Source organism: Ctenopharyngodon idella, chromosome 5, assembly GCF_019924925.1.
Source record: "Ctenopharyngodon idella isolate HZGC_01 chromosome 5, HZGC01, whole genome shotgun sequence".
NCBI classification, from domain to species: Eukaryota; Metazoa; Chordata; class Actinopteri; order Cypriniformes; family Xenocyprididae; genus Ctenopharyngodon; species Ctenopharyngodon idella.
Genome location: NC_067224.1, coordinates 39,072,453 through 39,088,184, shown reverse-complemented (window position 1 = coordinate 39,088,184; position 15,732 = coordinate 39,072,453). Strand labels below are relative to the sequence as shown.

Sequence of the window (15,732 nt, the reverse complement as noted above, 5' to 3'; positions counted from 1 at the left end):
AAATGCTTTCTCATCTTAGTGAAGGTTTCCGGATGAGCTGAGCGAGGGTGTGTGTTTTGTTGGGAGGGGTTGTTGTTGTGAGTGTGTGTGTGTGTTTGAGGAGTGTGTAAGGAGGGTGATAGGGCAGAGAAGTCTTATCTTTCATTTCCAAACTGGGTTAACTCACCATCCACTAGAGTTGGCGCTGTAGATGTGTCACGCACTTGTATACGTTCATTTATTTTTGTACTCTTTTTGTCATGACCTTATGAAGAATATGATGCTATTTTTGTTCTTATTAAGACTAATTCTAATGTGACATTTTTGGGAAAGAACTTAATTTTGTTTTATTTAAAGTAGGCTTCAGAAATATGTAGACCAGAGCTACGCCTCCAGAAAGGTAAGACAATGAATTTAATGTTTAATGCAACTAATATTAGAAGCCAACTTTAATCACACACATGATAATACATTTTTAAATAACATGACACCGATAACACAAAGGATTTTTATATAGATAGCCCATCAGCGGAAATTAAAGATGGGTGTATTCACAGCAGTTTGGCAGCTTTCATAAACAGCAGCCAAAAATAGCCATAATCAGCATGTGGCCAGTGATGGTGCAATTCCTGTGGCCATAAGAATGAGCAGGTCCCCTCTCATACAGAGCGACATTTAACTGAATGTGTCAGCGCTGATGATAATAGACGCTCATTACAAACCGCACAGACCGCTGTGTCCTTCAGAAAGCTGAGAGGAGATGTGCTTGACCTTAACTAACCGTTCTGTGCCCCACTCATTCACCACTATCAACAGAGTTCAGAATGGAGGAGGAGGGTCTTTAGGGGGAAATTGGGATAAATGTGGAACAGAACAGTGATACATTGAGTTCACAAGAAGAGAGGAGAGCAAAACAGCAATGACAGTCGAAAGAGTGGCCTTATACTTCCTGATAATTCAAAGCATCTTTAAAGGTCAGTATCAAACAATTATAGGTGACTTATACTAATCACAATTTTTGTACAATATTTTCAAATACAGAGTCACAAGATTTAGATATTATCAGCATAACAAGGATAACATTAAAAAAGAAACTTCTTATATCATTGTCATTTTATATCATAAACTTTTTATAATATTAAAGTAATGTATATCTAAAATGGTCTAAATCTTACAATTTAGAAGTATGCTAGTTAGTAAGTATCATCATTCCAAAATGGAAATGTCAATCCAATATATATACACACATACACATACACACACATTTTTATATATATATATATATATATATAACCCTGGACCACAAAACCAGTCATAAGTCGCACGGGTATATTTGTAGCAATAGCCAACAATACATTGTATGGGTCAAAATTATTGATTTTTCTTTTATGCCAAAAATCATTAGGATATTAAGTAAAGATCAAGTTCCATGAAGATATTTTGTAAATTTCCTACTGTAAATATATCAAAAATGTATTTTTGTAAGTAATATGCGTTGCTGAGGACTTCATTTGGACAACTTTAAAGGCGATTTTCTCAATATTTAGATTTTTTTTGCACCCTCAGATTCCAGATTTTCAAACAGTTGTATCTCGGTCAAATATTGTCCTATCCTAACAAACCATAGATCAATAGAAAGCTTATTTATTCAACTTATTTATTAATCTCAATATTATATACAGTGCATATATATATGCATCTAAAATGATACTGTCAATCTAGAATGTTAGAAGTGTGCATGTCAGTATTCTCATTTCAAAATGTTAATCCAGCTTTTTCACTCTTCTCCTCAGATATAAGAGTGAAGGCAGACACAGTGGATGTTTGTGCCTCTTGCCATAAAAACGCTACCTGTGATGATAAAACTGATGGATCTGGGGGGAAAGTGTGCAACTGCATGTATGGATTTGTCGGCAATGGAAGGACTTATTGCCAAGGTATGATTATCCTGAGTACTGTTTTTGATTGACAAACAGATTTCATATTTTAGCCTATATTTGTTTTAATAACAATTAGGACTCTTAGGCAGGTATGCCATGTACTCTATGTGGGGCTTCTGTAACTACGCAAATCTGTACATCAATTGATAACCGTATTTATTGCTCCCATGTTACAGATAAAGATGAGTGTCAGCTGGGCAGAATCTGTGGCGATCACACCAGGTGTCACAACACGTACGGCAGCTATTACTGCACCTGTCTTGCAGGCTACAGCCCGTCCAATCACATGAACACATTCATACCCAATGATGGAACGTACTGCCATGGTGAGTTTTCAGTTCAGTAAGTGAATGCATTTGTGGAGCCATATCATAAATTGGGCCCCAGCATGTCTTCCCCATAGCATTGTTGTTTTGCTGATTGTGCTTCTGAAACACGTGCAGAGATGTTACAGGATGGGTGTAAACATGGTGTGGCAAGTGATATATCCTGAATGGCATAATTTGCTAACAAGTTCTGTTAAAATTTATTGCACAACTGTGGCTCAAAAATGTCAAACGGGAGTTGCTTCATGTGAAATGTGTCAACATACATTCAAGGACACATACTTCTCCTGCTAAGAAGAAGAAGAAGAAGAACAACAACAACAAAACCTAACAAACTAAAAAACATTTAAAAACTGAGAAATTAACTGCAGAGCACAAAGAAACAGTCATTTGGAACTAATTACTGCCACATTATATGTTGGGATCACCATCCTGATCAACAGACCTTTTATAGTAATCATATTGAATAATTATTTGCATAACACATTTCATACATCTAGTGCAGCTTAAAATGCTATATCAGAAAACAAACCACATTAACCTGTTAACTGTCACCTCCCTTTTTGAGCATAGATCTGAACTTAAATGGTTGTAATTTATGAATGCTTTGGAATACAGACCTATAGTCTCTTCATAAAGACACTCAGCAGATTATTGCAGAAGTGAAAGCTTCAAAAAGTGAAAATGTAAAAAAGTTATAAAAGTTTAAGTTCACTGTAAAGCAAACAATTTGTGTTACAAATTTGAAGTTGATATTTGAGGATTTTAAGTACTTTTTAAGTACCATGGCAACATAATGTCCAACTTCAATATAGTTTTCACAGGATGAATTCTGAGTGTTTAGGCTTTCGAATGATACATAATTTATGATGATGCATTGGACTATTACTAAAATATGTGATAGGAAAAAAGGTAATGAGAAAGTGCACCAAGTGTTTATTGACAGTTAACAGGCTAAGAAAGTGATTCATCAAAAAAAAAAAAAAGTTTTTTGTTTTTTTATTTCTATGGGCATCGTATAAGTTTGCTTTATACAGATTTTACTCTTTTGGAAACCCTTGTTATAGATTGCAATGTAATCGTTTTAGTGTCAAGTAAAAAATTCTACAATTATGAGAATAAAGTCATAGCAATATGAGATTAAAGTTGTAATATTTTAAGGGGAAAAAAGTAAAAATTATGAGAATAAAGTTGTATTGTTGTAAGTAGAAAATCAAAAACCTATGATTACGAGAATAAAGTCAGAGCAATATGACATTAAAGCAGTAATATTTTCAAACATTATATAATATAAATCTTATATTGCTATGACTTTATTCTCGTAATTTTGACTTTTCTCAAAAAAAAGTTAAGTTTCTTTAATTGCACCTTTTTACTTTCATATTCTTAGATATATTCCTTTATTTCTTGTGGCTGTCAGAGTTGAGTGGCTGCAAATAAGCCCACAACAATGGAGAATACAAAGAACAATCTTTAATCACAAATACTCAGGGAAACTACAGGGCAAATGTAGGAGAAATAGTAAACCCACTACACATAAACATAAACGAGACCGAGCCAAGAAATGAATGAACTGAAGGCTTAAATACACAGACTGAGTAATCAACGGAAAATGGAACAGGTGCTTATATTAGGAACTATGGAAACTAATAAGCACAGGGAACTCAGCCAAACCAGAACAGGGAAAACAGAACCAAAGCGCAATAAAACTAAACAGACATCGAACTACATGTTACAGTGGCACTAAAATGCTGTCATAATAGAATCTGTTCTGGTGATTTCATGCAGCACATTTGTCCTCTCACGCCATGATGTTGTTTTTGTATATAGATATAGACGAGTGCAGTGTGCAGGGGGTCTGTGGTGAAGGAGGACTCTGTCAAAACACAGAGGGAGATTTCACCTGCTCCTGTCAGACTGGTTACACAGTCCAGGATGGATCAGAACCCTTTAATCCAAACCGAGACGCAGCTTACTGCAAGAGTAAGTATGGAGCCAATGTCCTTTGCATTAACAAATAACTTAGAGTATTAATAGACTGTTAGTTGACGAACCGTATGGTACGGGTGTCACGGTACGGTACGGTTCATACAGTCACACGACGAATACATAGAGGTGGTCCTCACTGCAGAACACGAGATCCAGGGGGCGAGGTTGGATTCAAATCCAACTCCTCCCACTTTACATATCCCTAAACCTACCCATCTCCGCCCCCTGGATCTAAACCTACCTATCTCCACCTTCTGGAACTGGTTCCAACTCCTCCCACTTTACATATCCCTAAACCTACCCGTCACCGCCCCCTGGATCTGGATCCAACTCCACCAACTTTACATATACCTAAACCTACCTGTCTCTGCCCCCTGGATCTGGATCCAACTCCTCCGACTTTACATATCCCTAAACCCACCCGTCTTCGCCCCCTGGATCTGGTTCCAACTCCTCCGACTTTACATATACCTAAACCTACCCATCTCTACCCCCTGGATCTAAACCTACCCATCTCCGCCCCCTGGATCTGGTTCCAACTCCTCCGACTTTACATATATCTAAACCTACCCGTCTCCACCCCCTGGATCTAAATCTACCCGTCTCCGCCCCCTGGATCTGGATCCAACTCCTCCGACTTTACATATCCCTAAACCTACCCGTCTCCGCCCCCTGGATCTGGATCCAACTCCTCCGACTTTACATATACCTAAACCTACCCATCCCCACCCCCTGGATCTAAACCTACCCGTCTCCGCCCCCTGGATCTGGATCCAACTCCTCCGACTTTACATATCCCTAAACCTACCCGTCTCCGCCCCCTGGATCTGGATCCAACTCCTCCAAATTTACATATACCTAAACCTACCCGTCTCCACCCCCTGGATCTGGTTCCAACTCCTCCGACTTTACATATACCTAAACCTACCCGTCTCCACCCCCTGGATCTGGATCCAACTCCTCCGACTTTACATATACCTAAACCTACTCATCCCCACCCCCTGGATCTAAACCTACCCGTCTCCGCCCCCTGGATCTGGATCCAACTACTCCGACTTTACATATCCATAAACCTACCCGTCTCCGCCCCCTGGATCTGGATCCAACTCCTCCAACTTTACATATACCTAAACCTACCCGTCTCCACCCCCTGGATCTGGTTCCAACTTCTCCGACTTTACATATACAGTACCTAAACCTACCCGTCTCCACCCCCTGGATCTGGATCCAACTCCTCTGACTTTACATATACCTAAACCTACCCATCCCCACCCCCTGGATCTAAACCTACCCGTCTCTGCCCCCTGGATCTGGATCCAACTCCTCCGACTTTACATATCCCTAAACCTACCCGTCTCCGCCCCCTGGATCTGGATCCAACTCCTCCGACTTTACATATCCCTAAACCTACCCGTCTCCGCCCCCTGGATCTGGTTCCAACTCCTCCGACTTTACATATACCTAAACCTACCCGTCTCCGCCCCCTGGATCTGGTTCCAACTCCTCCGACTTTACATATACCTAAACCTACCCGTCTCTGCCCCCTGGATCTTGTGATCTGCAGTGAGGGGCCACTGAATACATACAGTCACAGGCAATCCACACTCCAATCCAGAAGGGGGCGTGCGCAGTAATGAAACGCTGTTTGCTACCGAAGAAGAAGAGACAATCAATCAATATGTTTACATGTTATCTCTCAACCAGTGTTTCAGCTGTGGATATATATCAATAAAACTGCTTAAGAATAGTCTCAAGTAGCAATATATCTATCTCAGGTATTTAGTGTCGACAGAAATGAATTCTAGAGAGGAGCATTTCGTATATGCACTATATTAGCCTATTCATTATATTTACATAACCTGTTAGTAATGTCTTGATTATTTAATGTATGTTTAAATAAATTTGTCATGAAAACAAGTTATGACAGCCACTGTGTAAATGATTATATTTCAAAAATGGAGTAGAAAATTAGCTTTATAGTTAGACTTAGAAGTTAATGCAATTTACGTGCTTATTATATCTAAAAATAAATAGCAACTGAATTTAATAATTTGGGCTCTTGTTAATTGTAACCTTTAATATTATTATAGAAATGTGCAAGTAAGGGCTCCCTATATAGTTTAAGGCATTAGCTAAGATAGCTTTTTATCCTTAAGAAAGTTAATTAGAATGGAATTTATTTAAACACAGAGACACATTTGTTAAAAAAAACAGTTTGAGAAAAAAAAAAAGCAATATTATGTTTAGTTTTCTCACCCCTGCTGTACTGAACCCGTACCGAACCGTGACTTCAGAACTGAGGTTCGTACTTAACTGTCATGTTTTTGTACCGTTACAATATATATATAATGTTGTTCATATTAATGTTAAATTCTATTGAAGTAATGGATCTGTTTTTGTGTGTATGGTTCCTATAGTGATAGATTGCGGGTCTCCTCCTTCAGTCCTCCACGCCGAGCAGCTCTCTTCCACCATCACACACTACAACAGTGAACTCCAGTACGGCTGCAGAGAGGGATTTCAGTGGAAGAGAGGACAGAATTCCTCCGTCTGTGGTCTGGATGGAAAGTGGCACGGACCAAGTTTGGTCTGTGAAGGTAATATTTACGTTTGAGCAAAATAGAAATACCACATTAGGTTTATGACACAGCATTTGCTACCCATGTGAAACAGGATATTCAACACACAAACTCAAAAATTTTTCACAAACAGGCTTATACAAATTCATTGCATAATTTCCTGTCACCAGACTGATAAAATATAATCAATTTCTACGTAGAAGTGGACTGTGGGGAGCCTCATGTTATACCTCAGTCAAAAATGGTTTGGAATAACGTCTCTCGAATGGGATCATTGGCGCTGTATGTGTGTGACCCACAGTTTTATAACAGTGGACGTGAGAATGTGTCAGTATGTACTGCTCATGGGACATGGAGCCGTCCTGACTTCCAGTGTGAAGGTATCTGCTTCTGTTTATTATGTTGACAGAAATATGACAGCGTATCTCAAGCAAAGAATCTGTAGAGTTTGTTTATGTGTGTTCAGAGATACAATGCGGTTCTCCTCCGGTCCTGCCCCACTCAGTGTTATTCTGGAACGGTGTCAGTAAGATTGGTTCTGTGGCTCTGTATAACTGTGTGACTGGATATCACAGTTTGGATACAGGAAATGTGTCCGTGTGTAAAACCGACGGTCAGTGGAGTAACCCAGACTATTCTTGTGAAGGTACAGAGAATTTTTTTTCACCAAAAAAATAAAATTGTCACAATTTATTCACATTTATTCAAGTTTAAGTTATTCAAGTTTCTTTCTACCCTAAAAGAAAAATGAAATCAGATATTTAGTCTTGTTTTCTGAAAAATGTATCAAAATGAAGTGAGTATGTGGCAGTGGGGTCAGAAAAATAAACTTAATTTAATTAGATATTAAAGGGATAGTTCACCCAAAAATGAACATTGTATCATCATTTACTCACCCTCAAGTTGTTCCAAACCTGTATAAATTTCTTTGTTCGGCTGAACGCAAAGGAAGATATTTGGAAGAATGTCTGTAACCAAGCAGATCTCGCTCCCTCATTGACTACCATAGTATTTTATTTTTCCTACTATGATAGTCAATGGGGGGCTTTATACAGGTTTGGAACAACTTGAAGGTGAGTAAATGATGACAAAATGTTCATTTTTTGGGTGAACTATCCCTTTAATTAGATATTTTGTCTTGTTTTAAGCATAAACTCACTCAATTTTGATAAATATGTCATAAAAAAGACTTAATATCTGTCATTTTGCTTCTCAAAATGTATCTTGATTTAAGAACCTTTAGATATTTGTGCTGGAAAAGAAGACAAAAATACTGAGGAAGAACATCATTTTTTGCAGTATGGTCAAATGGAAAATATAATGACTAAAAAGTACTTTAAACAATTAACACAAAGTAGTCCTTTCACTAATCACTCTATTTGCTATTATTCAAATCTTCTGAGGACATATGAAGTGCTTTGAGTGTGATTCTGCATATGCATATGCAGCAATGCCATAGTAGAACCATTTTAGGTTCCCCAAAGAACCTTCAGTAAACAATTCTTTGCTTAATATGAGCATCATTTAATCTAAAGAACCCTTTTTTCACTATAAAGAACCTGTTGAGCAGTGGAAAGGTTCTATGGATGTTAAAGGTTCTTTATGGAACCATCAATGCTAATAAAGAACAGTTATTTCAAAGAGTGTATAAGCAATGTTATTCCTCTCTTTACTGCAGTGATTTGGTCATAACCATGACATGTCATTTCCTTCTCAACAGAGATTGTGTGTGGGGAGCCTCCTATACTGCCCCTCACTGTACAGATATGGAATGGCAGAGTCACATTTAACAGCACTGTAACATATCACTGCAAACAGGGTTACTATCCTAAACAAGGACATAATATATCTGTGTGCGCTGAGAACGGTTATTGGACAAAACCAACTCTGTTGTGTGAAGGTAATTGTTTGCATGATTTTTTTCCCCTCAAAGTTAAGATTGTTTTAAACATAAATTAACTATTTCTTTAATGTGTAAATTGAAGATATTTTCAAGGTTTTTGTTGTTTCTCAGAGGTGAACTGTGGCATACCACCTTCTCTCCCCCTCTCTGTTATGATATGGAGAGGAGACACTAAAGTTGGATCTAGTGTGTCTTATAAGTGCATTGAAGGATTTCATAATGTTAAGGAAGGAGATACGTCAGTTTGTGATTCAGAGGGAATCTGGAGTCGTCCTGATTTTCTGTGTCAAGGTATATTTCTGCACTTGTATTTCTTGTGTACATGTAAATGGTGTCATTCTCAAGAAATGGTGCAATTTATGTCTCGGTCAAGTCAGATGAAGTCACATTTATTTATATATTTAAACAGCTTCACAGTAATAAACAAGAAAATAAGAGTATTACTGTTCTTCACTAATGAAATGAAAACAATTTCAGCTATAAAGCAGCTCTAAAAAAGTAAAGTAAATTAGTTCACGTCAGAATTAAAATTTCCTGATAATTTACTCATCCCCATGTCATCCAAGATGTTTATGTCTTTCTTTTTTCAGTCGAAAAGAAATTAAGGTTTTTGAGGAAAACATTCCAGGATTTTTTTTTTTCCATATAGGGTGAATTCAGGGTGATTGGGACACATTTTGCCATTGAGATGAATTGGAAAAAGTGTCCCAATCAACCTGAATTCACTCTAGTGGACTTCAACAGTTACCAACGGGTTGAAGGTCCAAACTGCAGTTTCAGTGCAGCTTCAAAGGTCTCTACACGATCCCAGACGAGGAATAAGGGTCTTATTTAGCGAAACGATCGGTCATTATATACTTTTTAAACACAATTGCTCGTCTTGCACTGCTCTGTGATGCACCACACATTACGTAATCACGTTGGAAAGGTCACGCGTGACGTAGGCGGAAGTACCGAGCAAGTGTTTGCAAAGCGAACGAGCAAAGACTAAGTCAAACACCCTTTACAAAAAAAGGTAAAACAACGATGTCGGACGATTTTGAAGTTGAAGGAGAAAATAATTTTTCGCCCTACCGCGGTACCTATGTCATGCGTGACCTTTCCAACGTGATTACGTAATGCGTGGCACATCGCAGAGCAGTGCAAGACAAGCATTTGTGGTTAAAAAGTATATAAATTTGTATTTGTTTTTAGAAAATGACCGATCATTTCGCTAGACAATACCCTTATTCCTCATCTGGGATCATGTAGAGCCCTTTGAAGCTGCAGTGAAACTGCAATTTGGACCTTCAACCCGTTGAACCCTGTTTAAGTCCACTATATAGAGAAAAATCCTGGAATGTTTTCCTCAAAAACCTTAATTTCTTTTCGACTGAAGAAAGAAAGACTTAAACGTCTTGGATGACATGGGGGTGAGTAAATTATCAGGAAATTTTAATTCTGAATTTCTAATATTAAAAGTTGTTTCTTAGAAATCGCTTACTGCACCTTTAAGGTTGACCATTTCGTGAGAATGACCTATGTGATATTTCAGTGCTGTCCTCTTTAATAAGCTGATAATATGTATGCACATGTACAGTGTGTCTGTATGTGTGTTCGTTTAGAAGTAGACTGTGGCGTCCCCATCTCACTGCCTCACTCAGTTGTGTTGTGGAATAACAGCTCCAGTCTGGGCTCTGTGGCCCTGTATGTGTGTGAAGCTGGATATCGCACTGTGGGTGAAGGGAATGTGTCAGTGTGTAACTCAAATGCAAAATGGAGCAAAGTTAACATGAGATGTGAAGGTACTGGCAACATTCTGTCATCATTTACTCACCTTCACATCATTTAAAACTTTTTTTTCTTTCGTGGAGCACAAAAGGAAAAACATTCAAGTTGCTTTACACTTTAAGGTCAACAGTTGGAAATAAGGAAATATGCAGCATTTTTTTAGCAGTGGTCTTTATTTCTAACACTCTACACTGATCTCAATGAACAGAGATAAACTGTGGGCCTCCCCCAGAATTCCCACTAACCAATATAAACTGGAACAAAGCATCTACACTGGGCAGTGTGGTTCAGTACAAATGTAAATATGGACTCAAACAGGAGGGTGACAAAAACATGTCAACATGCACATCAGATGGAACATGGGAAAAAGTGTCTGTAACATGTACAGGTAAACAATTGAATTCCTATAATGACAGTACGTTTAAAGGTTTGGGGTCAATGATTTATTATTATTATTATTATTTAATTTTTTTACTCAGCAAGTATGTATTAAATTGATTAAAAGTGACAGTAAAGTCAATTAATGTAAAAAAAAGATTTATATTTCAAGTAAACACTGTTCTTTTGAACTTTCTATTCATCAAAGATTTCTGAAAAAGAATGTCACAGTTTCCACATAATTTTTTGTCAACTGTTTCAACGTTGATATTAAGAAGAAATGTTTCTTGAGCAGCAAATCAGCATATTAGAATGATTTCTGAAGGGTCATGTGACACTGAAGACTGTAATGGTGCTGAAAATTTAGCTTTCCATCACAGGAATAAATTATATTTAAAAATATATTCAAATAGAAAACCGTTATTTTAAATTTTAATAATATTTCACAGTTTTTCTGTTTTTACTGTATTTCTTTGGTACGCATAAGAGACTTATTTCCAAACCTTAAAAAAAAAAAAAAAAAATCACTGACCCCAAACTTTTGAACGTTAGTGTAAATACCACGAATACCATAAATACTGTATTTTCACAGGAGTTGTTTGTCACGTGGGAAGTGATTACAAGGTCTATATTTTAGTAACTAGTTCAAAAACTGAAATGAACACAATAAAATCACACAGAGCTTTATTCAAGTAAGAGCTAACTAAAATGACTGTTCCTGAACTGTTTTATATTTATATCACAAGTTTTATATTTATAATTTTATTCAATGCATTCATTAACATTTCTGTTGGCAAAAAGAATGGTTCGATGCTTTTCTATTTTGCCTTTTCCACTGTTTTGCTGTTTCTGGAATTAGTTTGTGTTTTATAATTGTTTTAGTGTTTAATTTTAGCTGAAGAACCATGAAATATCCTATAATAAATTTTAAATACAGAATGTTGTGGAAATTGACTTTTTTATTGTCTATAGTGATATACCAACTTTTAAATGAATCTATTTTTCCCTGGGTAATAATAGTGGAAATGTTCGATAGATTTTTTTTTTTGTAGCTAAACTGACTGTCACAAATATCCCTACAGTATGACGACTAATTCACAAGGACAAATTACAATGAGAAAAAGAGAACAAAATCCCATCCTTATATTTTGTCACAAATGTCCTATATTTGGATCAACATATTTCAGAACAATATCTGGAATGATATTCATAACCATTTCTGTGTTTTTCTCTCTATAGCACATTGTGGTCCTGCACCAGAGGTGCCCCACGCAGAGGTAGCATGGGACAACATCACTGCAGTGATCCACCGCTGTGCTGAAGGACACTATAGACACTCAGGAAGTAACATTTCAATATGTGACATCACAGGAAAGTGGCAGATAGCCACTCTGCATTGCAAAGGTAAACACACACTGTCATTGTTCAGCAAAATAGTGCCACATAGCCAAAAGAGTGGCTGTTGACATAAAATCTGGTCTAATTTGCATCTGATTTTGTGTGTTCCAGAGCTGAAACTGACAATTAACGATCTGGTGGTGATTCATGAAAGATGTCTGCGCTGGAATGCAGAGAATGAGGGAAATAGGGAGAAATACACAGTGAGTATTCATCAGTTCATTTCAGCTATGTCCTGTTGCATTCCCAAAGTTGTCTCTCAATCATAAAATGAGGTTGTATGTAACATCTCAACACAGGTGACGTTCGTTGGATTGCGAGACTTTGATCAGATGTTCAGTGACAGGAGAAAAAAGATGTTCAGCTCCACGGCCCCGTTGCCTGTCCTCTGTTTAAATCTCTTGCCTGCTACAAACTACACCATAACCATTACAGCCGAGTCCACACGAGCCACATCTACAGTGACAGCAAACACTAGCATACCAGGTACAAAACAAAAGCTGCTTTCGTGCAAACATCCATAATCCACAAACATTTAATGTCAAGGTGAAATGGCATTTGCAGTTAATTTTTTTGTGTGTAATGTGACATTTTCTGAGTGAAACAGGAAATTCAGTGAAAAACATTCACTGCAGGTCAAGATCAAGTTGTAATGCTTCATTTTTTTTAATCTAGTGTTATTTGCCATTGCCTGTCTAATATTTGATGACATTTTCTATTGTATATAGCGCTATAAAAATAAAGTTGACTTGACTTTACATTATTGCATAGAGTATATGCAACTTATATTACATTAACTGGCATTAAATTACTGTGTTAAAGGAACGGTTCACCCAAAAAATGAAAATTCTGTCATCATTTACTCACCCTCAAGTTGTTGTATGACCTGTATGAGTTTCTTTCTTCTGCTGAACACAAAAGATATTTTGAAGAATGTCAGTAACCAAACAGTTGATGGGCCACTTTGACTTCCATAGTATTTTCTTCAAAATATCTTCTTTTGTGTTCAGCAGAAATGATAATTTTAATGTATCTTTTTTAAGTAATTCCAACTTAACCAACATAAACCAACTTAATTTTAATTCCAATGTGCACTGTTGAATTGTTGACAATTAAACCAGGAACATGCATTAAGAAACTAAAATTTTGATTTCAGTTGTATGGTGCTTTCTTACATTCAAACAATAAAACTAGTTCTTGCTGTACTTATATTTTGATTTGTACACTGAACTTCTTGTGCTTTGTTAGTCCCCCCCACACCAGAAATCAAATACAGTGAAGTAGAGGCTTTATCGCCCACTCTCAAATTACGGAGATCAATCAACACACTTGACTCAATATGGTAAGGACGTTTAACATTTCTTGAAAGATTTAATGCCAAATAATGCCTAATAAAAAGTTAATGCCATATGGGCATATGCAGTGGATTCAAACATCTGAGACCAGATTGAAAATGCTTCTAATTTGCCTTCTTTTGTAATTTAAAACTAATATTTTACCGGTAATTACAAATTATGTTATCAGCGTAAGAATTTTTGAAAGTGAAAAATTAATGTTTTTGATGTGTCTCTTGTGCTTTAATGACACTTGAGCTGATGTGAACAAAACCTGATGGTCATGTTCTTCAGCACGATTTGAGATGTTTTAATCATTTGTACAAAGGAGGTCAGATGCTCAAAGTCAGAAATACTAAAACTGCTTATTTACAGGTTTAAAAAAACTTGCTATTTGATCTCACTGCATATGCTATAGATAATTCAGTATTGAGTTGCTGTGAATGTCTTTTTGTGTGTCATGTGTTCAGTATGTACCAGGTGTTCGTGTTACCAGTCGAGGGTGTGATGCTGTTTGACTGCAGCTCGTCTGTAAGTCCGCGGTTCTTCTCGCAGCAGAGATGTGACCAAGGGTACGTCACGGCCCAGATACAGCTCAGCGGTCTGGGTGCAGAATTGAACTTCACCGTAGGGGATCAGCAGCTGTATGGAGATTTCTTCAACGCACCTCTGGAAAATGGAAAAGACTATTATATTATCCTCCGCACTGTATGCCAGTGGGGAAAGGTGGGAAAACATCTTAAAGGGATAGTTCACCCATAAATGAAAATTCTGTCATTAATTACTCAGCCTCATGTTGTTTCAAACCCGTAAGACTTTCTTTCATCTTCGGAACACAAATGAAGATCTTTTTGATGAAATCTGAGAGCTTTCTGTGCTTCCATTGACAGTCTACACAACTACCACTTTGACGATTCATAAAGTTCATGAAGAGATCGTAAAACTAATCGATATGAATTGAGCGGTTTAGTCCAAATTTTCTGAAGAGACTCGATCGCTTTATATGATGAACAGATTTAATTTAGGCTTTTATTCACATATAAACATTGTTCAGTGAACATAAACAGAAGCTCAACCAAACCTGCTTGACTCGCGAGAAGAAACCCCATTGGTGTTTGCGGAAGCTCAAACGTGCTGCGTAACACGAGAATGAACCTCATTGGTTCTCGTATGTCAAGCAAACATGCTTGAGCTTCTGTTTACCACAACTGATGTGTGAGTTGATCAATATTTATATGTGAATAAAGCCTAAATTCAATCTGTTCATCATATAAAGCAATTGAGTCTCTTCAGTAAATTTAGACTAAACCACTTAATTCATGTGGATTAGTTTTATGAACTTTTTGAAACGTCAAAGTGCTAGTTGCATGGACTGTCAATGGAGGGGCAGAAAGCTCTCAAAAATATCTTAATTTGTGTTCCGAAGATGAACAAAGGTCTTACAGGTTTGGAACAATATGAGGGTGACTAATTAATGACAGAATTTTCATTTTTGAGTGAACTATCCCTTTAGGAAAACCTGTAAAATTAGTGCATTAAAAAGTTCTTTGAATTTTCTCTAATTTCTGTCTTTGTGTTTTCTTTGGTAGTCTAGAACACAGTCTTGTGTAATCTGGGCTAAAACCAGAGGTAAAGATCATAAATCTATCTAACACTGCTTTGTGCCACCTACAAATTCTATGTAAAAAAAAAATCAAATAAAAATAACCCGACGTGGTTTCTTTTCTCGCATTAGGAACACCCTACATCATGAAGATATCTGCTCTTGTAACTGTTGGATTCATAAGTGCTGTTGGCTCAGTCATTGTCATAGGATATTGGTACAGCTGGTGAGATTGCATTGACAGGATCAAATTTTGTGCCTTGTATTTCCTTTAAGCACTGTCTAATTATTTTCTAATTTTTTTTTTCTTTTTTTTTACAGGTACTGTAAAAAGTCCAGTCCCAGATATTTTTCTCCAGTTTTATAAACCATCTTAACACACTGATTCCTTTGTTCTGAAATAAAGCCGAACTGTTTGTGATTCTGATGAGTTATGTTGTGTCATCTTTACATGCGATCAGAAACATCCTGCCATAGTATTCACTTTACAGTCATAGTAGATGAAGATACTGAATTTTCAGAAGGATATTTTA

The 15,732-nt window shown here is 37.0% G+C and overlaps 1 protein-coding gene across 5 annotated transcripts; it reads left to right on the top strand.

Moving 5' to 3' along the window:
* The first annotated feature begins 112 nt into the window (after window positions 1–112).
* Window positions 113–15,621, top strand: susd1 (sushi domain containing 1). 5 transcript variants are annotated; one of them, XM_051894833.1, is made up of 20 exons: window positions 113–379; window positions 796–953; window positions 1,773–1,916; window positions 2,096–2,245; window positions 4,076–4,228; window positions 6,652–6,831; window positions 7,014–7,193; window positions 7,280–7,459; window positions 8,534–8,713; window positions 8,828–9,007; window positions 10,321–10,500; window positions 10,695–10,874; window positions 12,104–12,268; window positions 12,374–12,465; window positions 12,562–12,748; window positions 13,511–13,604; window positions 14,067–14,322; window positions 15,186–15,225; window positions 15,332–15,425; window positions 15,521–15,621. In XM_051894833.1, exons 2-20 carry the CDS (start codon window positions 899–901, stop codon window positions 15,564–15,566), a joined length of 2,736 nt encoding a protein of 911 aa, XP_051750793.1. In that variant the 5' UTR covers window positions 113–379; window positions 796–898; the 3' UTR covers window positions 15,567–15,621. The 5 variants fall into 5 exon arrangements, with proteins under 5 accessions (XP_051750793.1, XP_051750797.1, XP_051750798.1 ...); XM_051894837.1 differs by lacking the exon at window positions 10,695–10,874; XM_051894835.1 differs by lacking the exon at window positions 796–953 and having other exon boundaries at window positions 120–379.
* The last annotated feature ends 111 nt before the right edge of the window (window positions 15,622–15,732 follow it).

Excerpts from the sequence above, each read along its gene's own strand:
- susd1 (XM_051894833.1), top strand. The coding sequence starts at position 899 with ATGACAGTCGAAAGAGTGGCCTTATACTTCCTGATAATTCAAAGCATC. Across the intron at positions 10,501-10,694 it reads AGTTAACATGAGATGTGAAG|AGATAAACTGTGGGCCTCCC; the intron begins GTACTGGCAACA and ends CTCAATGAACAG. Across the intron at positions 12,749-13,510 it reads AGCAAACACTAGCATACCAG|TCCCCCCCACACCAGAAATC; the intron begins GTACAAAACAAA and ends GTGCTTTGTTAG.